Source organism: Taudactylus pleione, unplaced genomic scaffold (genome assembly GCF_031769625.1).
Source record: "Taudactylus pleione unplaced genomic scaffold, aTauple2 ptg000535l, whole genome shotgun sequence".
Lineage (NCBI taxonomy): Eukaryota > Metazoa > Chordata > Amphibia > Anura > Myobatrachidae > Taudactylus > Taudactylus pleione.
In genome coordinates this window covers 3120001-3128613 of record NW_028284937.1, presented here as the reverse complement: position 1 = coordinate 3128613, position 8613 = coordinate 3120001, and the positions used below count along the sequence as shown (strand labels likewise).

The 8613-nt window shown below is 38.6% G+C and overlaps 1 protein-coding gene across 3 annotated transcripts in view; it reads left to right on the top strand.

The window, feature by feature from the left end:
* The first annotated feature begins 2937 nt into the window (after positions 1 to 2937).
* LOC148501051 (myosin-binding protein C, fast-type-like) overlaps positions 2938 to 8613 on the top strand; it is a 157899-nt gene continuing 152223 nt past the window's right edge. For all 3 annotated transcript variants that reach the window (XM_088450919.1, XM_088450918.1, XM_088450917.1), the window contains exon 1: positions 2938 to 3217. In XM_088450919.1, the coding sequence (XP_088307045.1) occupies positions 3196 to 3217 (22 nt within the window). In that variant the 5' untranslated portion in view covers positions 2938 to 3195. The remainder of the gene's footprint in view (positions 3218 to 8613) is intronic.

The following is an 8613-nucleotide window of genomic DNA, read 5'->3' as shown; positions in this document are numbered from 1 at the left end:
TCACACGGGTATGAAGTTTGGGGGTGACACAATGTGCAAACTATACTTTTGATTCAACATTCTGTGAACAAATGAAGAAATAAGTGAATATTTTTTTTCAGAACAGTTTTTACAATTGTAGTCATCTCTAGCAACAATGTACTGTATATATAGCAAGCATTATAACCTTCTTATTTAACATTGTCAGCACAGCTTGTAATACTAATCAGGGTTTAAAAAAATATTGCTATCTGTATACACTGCATCTTCTAAACTGGCACAGTGTACTGGTAACAACGTTGACCTTTGTGGTACAACTGGGCCACCCCCACAACAGAGCAAGCCTAAGTAATGTAATGTGATAGGATCTGTCTTGGACACAGGGCCAATTTCTTCTTGGCAAATGATACAAACAATTAAGACGATAAATAGTAATATATTTGTCAGAGTGGGGATATTATCTCTCTGCGGTTTCCAAACTAATAACAGTAATGAGGCTGGAGACAGATGTAAATTGAAGTGTGGCAACATAATCAGCATTGCACAGTTGATGAAATAGGTGCTACAAGTATCTAAGAATGACCAAGAATTATGCATGCAGGAGTGTTAAAATTGATGTGTGTACAGGTGTTGATGTTGCAGAAGAGTTATGCTGCATACACACTGTACAACCTGCACAACCAACGATATCGCTGATAGATTTCACTTCAACTTTCTGTAGTGCAGGGCAAACTATTTTGGACGTACACACTGATAGATATCTATGATAGATATCTATCAGTGAAGTCATCTCTTTACAGGCAAATCTTGACAAAATCGTCCAAGTTGGCCTGCATGTATGGTCGACCATAGATATCGTTATCATCCATGTGGGAACGTGCATCATTGGTCATTCACTGCATAAAACTGAACAATATGAACAATTTATCGTTGATCGTTATCGTTATTGTTCATATTGTTCAGGAAAATCGTCCCATGTGTATGCAGATTGAGGTACACACCAGGGGAAGACTCAAACTATGAACAGCCCAGTTACTTAACCAGTAGTGTTGGTTTATTAATAGATAGCAGGAACAGCCGTACTCACTGTTATACTCATTTGTGGATGGCGCGGGGTTTCATATAGCTCACCAGCCGGTGAGTGTATGCTGCAAGTGGGTAACGGTGCAGGGTACTATGATACTATCGCAAGTAACCGTTGGTCTCTATATTGAGCTAAATAGGAGATGTCCATCTCCCACTGTGCCGTGCATGAACAGTACTAACCATGGCAACCATCTACTGTATGTACATGGAATGAAGCCTCCCTGGAGGGATAGTAAGATGGAGTCTGCGCTGTAGCTCACTCCATGGTTACTGTCCATACAGTATTTAGAACAGTGGAAAAGGAACAGCGGCAGGTGCCCAGGATTTCAGGCGGAGCACAGAGGACACAAGTGACTTTATTTCACTCCGTTTTACTTGGGCTTTCTATCCCGGTCCATTGCTGTCCATACGGAAATATTATCCTATTGAAAGAGCACATTGATTCCAACAGCCAGAGATATTTTCCTTGGTCAGTGGAGAGTATAGTAAAAGCTAAATATTACGGACACTAGAAGGAGAGTGACTCAAATAGGGGTTCCGCATTCTATCCTGTTGTGCCTATGATTGCTATTTTTTTTCATGACCCTAAGTTCATTGTAATTAAAAAGTGTGGTCACTTGATCTAAACTAGCGCTCCACATTTTAGCATTTAGTATATAGGACAGCCTCACATTTTAGTACTGTTCACCTTAAGACAACTTAGTCTAAGGCCCCTATTTAATAAAAATTGCCATACAGCCCAGAAAATAAACATTATTCATTGCCACATGCCGCACTAATTCAAAATGTTATTTCAGGGCAATTCACCGGGATACGGTCTCCGATAAGAGACCAGGTGATGAGTAACAAGTAAAGTGATAACTATTCACATGTGCACAGCGGAAAAGTTGTCATGGGCGTCACCATCAGCTTTTGCTCATTGTAATATCCCTCTCCGGCCAGGCTGAGGCATTGAGGTAAGCCGTCTTCAGATGGTAGTAACTACGCTGTTAACAGCTTGTTAAATAGTCCCAGTAAAGTCATACTCATAGAAAACTATGGGGATGGCTGCTGATAGCGATATAGCTACTTAAGACTGCCTTAAACATGTGGAAACAGCCATTACTGCATGTTTTAAGGACAGAATTGAATTGATAAATAGGCCGCTATAAAAGCCAACCTGACGATTTTACTAAATACATTGTTTAATTTAGGGAACGACCCAAACCTGCTCTGTGGATAGAGTTACACAGCGTAGAACCAAGCCCTACAGTTAGAAACAATTATAATGGCATAAAAACATAGCTCATTGTAAATATTTGTGCTCAGGAATCTTTTTTTTTTTTTTGGGGGGGGGGGTAGTTGTTGCTCCTGGATACAACACAAAGCTGCAATCTGGAGACAATTGAATACTATGAATTGATCCCTGAATATATGTGTCATATCCCAGAGAAAAGTACCCAGGAAGTGAATGCAATGCATTTAGCAAAATTGACAGAGGTATTTACAGTATAGACACCAATAAGTTTTTCTGGGGGGCGAACAAGCCCTTTAACCTTGAACACTACATAATCAATGCATGATGCAAAGTGAGTATCAAATGGCACTTCGAGGACACATTCATTTTTTCCTGGAGGTCCAGATATAGTTAGGAAAGTCTATTGTTACACTAACTATCTCAATGAGATATAATTTCATTTATTTCTGGAAGTTAGATCATAATAAAAAGCAAGCCTCAGAATGGCTGGCTGGAGAAAATCAAACTTTTTTCGCCAGTAGGAATTTATTTTGCACGGAGACCTAATTCCTTAGTAGAAGTGGTTACCCGAGATCTATAATTCCCTCCCAACTCTCATTCTCTCCATGTGCAGTAACAGCAGCTGATGACTCTATCTTACTTATAGTGAGACTTTAAACAAAGTCAGATCCTATACCCTCTACTGCTTGATACTATTAAGGCCAGGACAAAAAGCCCTTCCATCAAGAGGTTTAGGGAAGTTTATGGAACGTCTTAGGAATTTGGCAACCAGTCCCAGGGGTCAGGTGACACTTATCAACGTCTCCCAGGAGAGGAGAGACTGTCTTTAAAGAGACAAGCAGAACCTTCAAGAGGGAGATTGTGCCTGGACCCAAGAAGAGGGTGACACAACCATGCCTGAACCAGCGAAACCTGGTAGGACAGTCTCTCCTGTGTTTATTGCTGTTTGATTGGAGAACATTTCAGGAAGGCAGAGAACATATAAGGATGCTATTAAACTTTGTGTGCATTACCTTTTACTAGAATTCCATATATAACTCAGCAAACAGGTAATTCAGAGGGCACGCTGACATTTATATAGGTAATGCACAATGTAAAGCAGACAGATACCTTTCCTTACAATGCTGCAGTAAGGATAATATGATCATCAGTGAGGTATAGGTTTTTCTTGGCAAGATAGGTGTTACATAGTTTTACTCCAACACCTGGGCTTTACAGACAACAAGCTAGAGTCCCTATAAACTTTAGACTGCTAGCTCTGCGGTGCTTACAGTCTAACAGTACAGTATCTTTACATGCATGTAAGATGAGCAATAATACTAATATCAGATACTCTTCATTTCAAGGTGTTAATGATACTCAGGTAATCAATTTCTGTTGTTTTTTTTTTTATTTTGCTGTGGGAGATCATCTAAATTCTGCTTACATTAATGAAGAATCTAAAATCGGAAGGAACGTATCGTTTTTCAGTTAATCTGTATACTCAGGGATGTATTTGGGGAAGAGTTTTAATTTGTTCCCTGTTTATTTGCTAACTTCTTGGAAAATTTATTGCAACTATACAGAGCTAAAAAATATTTGAAAAAAATAAAATGCCGTATAATTACTGATTACAGAATTTTAATTATTCCAAAACCTTCTACTTACTGAGGATGAATGTTATAAATAAAATATATGCAACTTAAAATAGACTCTATCTATCTATCTATCTATCTATCTATCTATCTATCTATCTATCTATCTATCTATCTATCTATCTATCTATCTATCTATCTCTATTTCACTGCAAATAATATTTCTCTTCCTTTCATCATTCACACACTGTGTCGGACTAGCCTTTACCACCCCTGATCTATACCTGATATTTTTTGCAAAACATTTTTATTTTCTTGTAAAAGATTACTTTGCAGCTTTTAAGAGTTGATGTAACATATTTGACATGGCATGTTTCTTATTTAATGTTTTTTTTATTTTTTTATTTTAGTATTTTGTTTTAAATGATTTTTATAATGCTGTGCAATCCAGAATTTTAAACTTAAAATATTTTTCCAAACTAATAATGAGTTACGGCATTTAAGATACTAATCGTATATCTGGAGGGCGTAGTAAGTTTACAAACTATACAAAATAATATAATGGCATTTTGTGCCACTAACTGGATGCTCCAAGACAAGTGTTGCCCTCTATTTCTAGCACTAACTAAGACTTATGGCCGGATTCAATTAGCCACGAATAGCCACGTTTTGCAAAAAGTTTTCGCACGTGCAAACTTTTTGCACAAAAATGCTTATTGTGCAATCCTATTGTCGAAGTTTTTGCGAATTCTCCACAAAAACCTGAGAAACATTTTCACCATCAGAGCAAGTGAAAAGTTGTACAAAATCCCTATTTTTGACAAGAAATTTGGGGACTTGGTTTAGAACCCCAAGGACACCCCCACCCTCTAATGACAAATTAGGCAAAAATAATTTTGTAATTAGCTTAATTTGGCCAATAGTGACATGTCATTTCTGGGGTGAAAAAATTGAAAGTGGTGGAAAATGGATTTAAAGTAGTGGGCCAGGTATTTTGGGGGGCTATATGGATGGGAGATGTGTTTTAAACATTGCAGGTGGCTGCACCTGAAATATTTTTTATATTTTTTAAAAGTGCACTTTTTGGACTCAAAAATATACTTGCACCCATTTTAATGTTACCTTAATTTAACTACAGCCTTTATTTTGCCCCCAAAAGATTGCTTATTATAAGTTTTCGCTTTATCGCGTCTAATTGAATTCCCCCTAAATTACAAGTTTGTTAATACAAGAGATACTTGTAAAGTGCTCTTTTATATGCATCAATAAACTAATTAGTGTATGGATATGCAATTCTTGCAGTTATATAGGAGATTCATGTAAGGGGGCATAAAACAGTGTAACAGTATCGAAACTTGTGACATATGCGTCTTTATGTTTGAAAGACATTGTGAAATAATCTAATTTCTCAATATAGAAAGAGCTCCAAATCTATACATAGACTACATTTTTCATTACTTGTGAATGGCTGTCTTCCCATCATTAACCATAGGATAACTCCAGTTATAGAACAATTAAATCCCAAGGTGACAAGGTGCGCATTGCAATTCATTTGTAAATAGAGAAAACATTATCAATAGTTGTCTGTAATAAGAGTTGCTTTCAGTATGTGATCTTGCATCAAACATTCATAGTATATTAATATCTGTCCATGAGTGATAGGTGCTAAGACGTAGAAACCTAAACTGCTTGGTATTTTGGTCCTGGTGTGTTATTTTTCCATAACCGTTTTCCAAGTTCTAGTTGGAACACATTCTTGGTTCCAGTATTATAACATTTTCTGGACCTTGTTCCCACTGATCTGGCACCTGTGAGATTATACATAGTGTACTTTGCTTTATCATGGCACAGATTGTTTAACTTACTTTTTTTTAATGCAGTTTGTGTTTATTGACAAGAAGAGTCATTCACAAATAGTTTGTCAGGAGAATGCATGACCAACACAGGCATAAACATAGGGCAGACGCCAATAACCGGTACAGTAACCAGTGCTTTATGAAGTAAAGGGTTTCTTGTATTCAAACTCTGCTTTGGTAAATGTTTTCATGTCCTTGGTAAGCTGTGTAGTAACATAATAAGTCCACTTTTTTGAATTTTAATCCCCTAAAAAGAGTATAGTTTACCTAAGGGATCTTTTTTTTTATATTATGCCTCCCCAATGTTTAACAATTGATTAGATTGGGGGGCAAACCGGGGGCGTGGCTGGCCACCATTCCTGGAAATGGGGGCATGTCATCCCCATTTTACAGGAGGAACATGGTCTGCGTCAGTAGATGCAGATTTTCTGGCCTTCCAGCTGCCAGGACCCGGCCAGGCTGCGGTAAGCTTCAACTACCACAGCCAGGCCAAAGGAGCAACTATCGCGACCACCGGTACAGCACCAGAGTCTATTCACTTGTGCTGCCGGCTAGAGAGGAGGGAGCCTGGACAGAGACTGAACATGGGCCCCCTCCTAACATAGTATACCCCTGATTGCAGTTCTATATGTCAAAAAGAACAATGGTTAGTCGAAGATCCTAGAAGCATGAATGGATCTGGTGACACCTGGTGCGCATCTCATATCAGCCTCGTTGGCCCAAAAATCCTGCTTGAATCACTACAGGGGCATGCGGGCTGCCCCCAGAGACTAGTGCTGCACTGTTGGCTCCTCCTCTTTGGCAGAAGCCGAGTGCTGCAGGGGAATGTCACACTGCAGCACCTGGCTACTGTCACTGAGGAGGAGCCAGCATTTTAATGTCACCCCCTCTGAGGGTGACACCTGGTGCGGCCCACATCCCATGCACCCCCATAGCGACGCCACTGGAAGACCCTCTAAAATGCTACATTTATCCTGAAAGACTCAGTCAGGATGTTTTTGTAGATGTTTGTTGGGCAGCTTTCTGATTATAAGGAGACAGCATCTACTACTATTTCATTTACTGATATTTCCTTTATTTATACATATATACATGGGCGTAACTACCATAGGCGCAAGGGGTGCAGCTGCTATGAAGCCCAGACCTGAATGGGCCCATCTTCCTTGTAAAAATTATATGTACACCGGGTGAAACATAGGGGTCCTTACAAACTTTGGCTATGGGGCCTTCAAATACCTAGTTAAGCCCCTGCATTACTACATTATCACTCATTAGCTCAGAATTTTTGTATATCTGAGATTTTGACCCAGGCATGCTGTATTCCGCTGTAATGGGAGTTAAGAAAAAGGGTCTGTCTAGTTTCTTACTAGCATTTTCGAATCTACTTCATGAATGTACTGTATCAAACACTGAAAAGAGCTAAGAGATTCTCCAGTATTTTTTTTTTTTTTTTTAGCTCATACTGGACCATCCTCCCAAACGTGGAGCAAAGAGAAAAATTCTTTCAAATGTTCCAAAATGGAAATGTCCACTTTTTTTTTGTCATTTTGTGCTATAGTATGTCCAAAGGAGGACGTGTAGAATTATCTCCATAGTTTAAAAAGTGAACTTAACCTTTTTTTTTTTAAATATTCACTGTATTTTTATAAATTAATGTGATAAACACTTCCAATCTGTTCCTCAAAACAAGTTTCAAAAATGTTAAATTTTTAACCTCACAAGAGATAATCTGTAAATAATGTGTAAAAAAAATGAGTTGCTTGGAAGGGTGTGTTTCCTATAAAGTTCTATATCAAATAATGTAGCTGCTAATCTGGGCAGTGCACGTTTAGCGCCTAATAGATTGTCAACGCTTTAGACCACTAAGATGGATTTAGGGCAGCAATGAAGAAAAAGGGGTCTAATCTCTCTCTTCCATACCAATATTGTGTTAGTGGGGTATTTTGGGGCTGCTATCATTTGTTTTTGCTTAATTAACATAAGAGATGTGGGCGGACCCCTGTGTTTTGTTTTTGACAAAGCCACCATCAAATGTTATGGTTTTGGCAAATTAATTTGTGTACATGCAATCCAAAACCCGAGATCTGGTCTTTAGATCTGAGTTCTGAACTTACTGCAAGACCTGAGCTGGGACTTGGTTCTACTCGGAACCCCAAAAGTGATCCAAGCCGGGACTTAGTTTGACTCGGAACCACAAACTTTGGCTGTGTTGCGTTTTCAGCAAAACCAAACCGCTCATCACAAATTAAAATACAAATTTCCCCTGAAGACAGAGCCTCTTAAAAAATGTTACTTTGTTCTTGCGCAAACCCATTATTTACGAAGCACCCAAGACCACCACCACGGTTTGTACCAAGATCTCTTGTCGGAGGTGGCACAGAGGAGCTTCCAGGAAAACCTTGTTGAAGAACGGGGTTTCCTGTCTCCAGGGCCAAAATATCAGAGAAATCAGACACTAGCAAACTGTGAGCAGGTTATAAATAGTAAGTGACCAATATGTTGATTGACAAAGCAAAATATAAATGCTAACAATATGCTCATTGGTATCATAGCAACTGCGTTAAAGAATATTCACTCCCATTCTTTCCATCACATGCCCAGATCAATTACACATTTCGTAATGACAATTGCACTGGGACGTTTTTGGAAGATATCTGGTTACAATAATTATGGCACTAAGAAGAAAGACATTCTCTTAGAAAGAACATAGGGTACCCTTATGAAAATCCTTTCCTCATTAGATTGATGATTGACTGTGGCAATGTCAGGCACCCATCTACATAGTCTTATGAAGCTAAATAAAGTGTCACAGTCATAATTGTTATAATTACGTTATCTCATGGCAGGAATATAACACATTATCATGGCATTCCCCAGACAA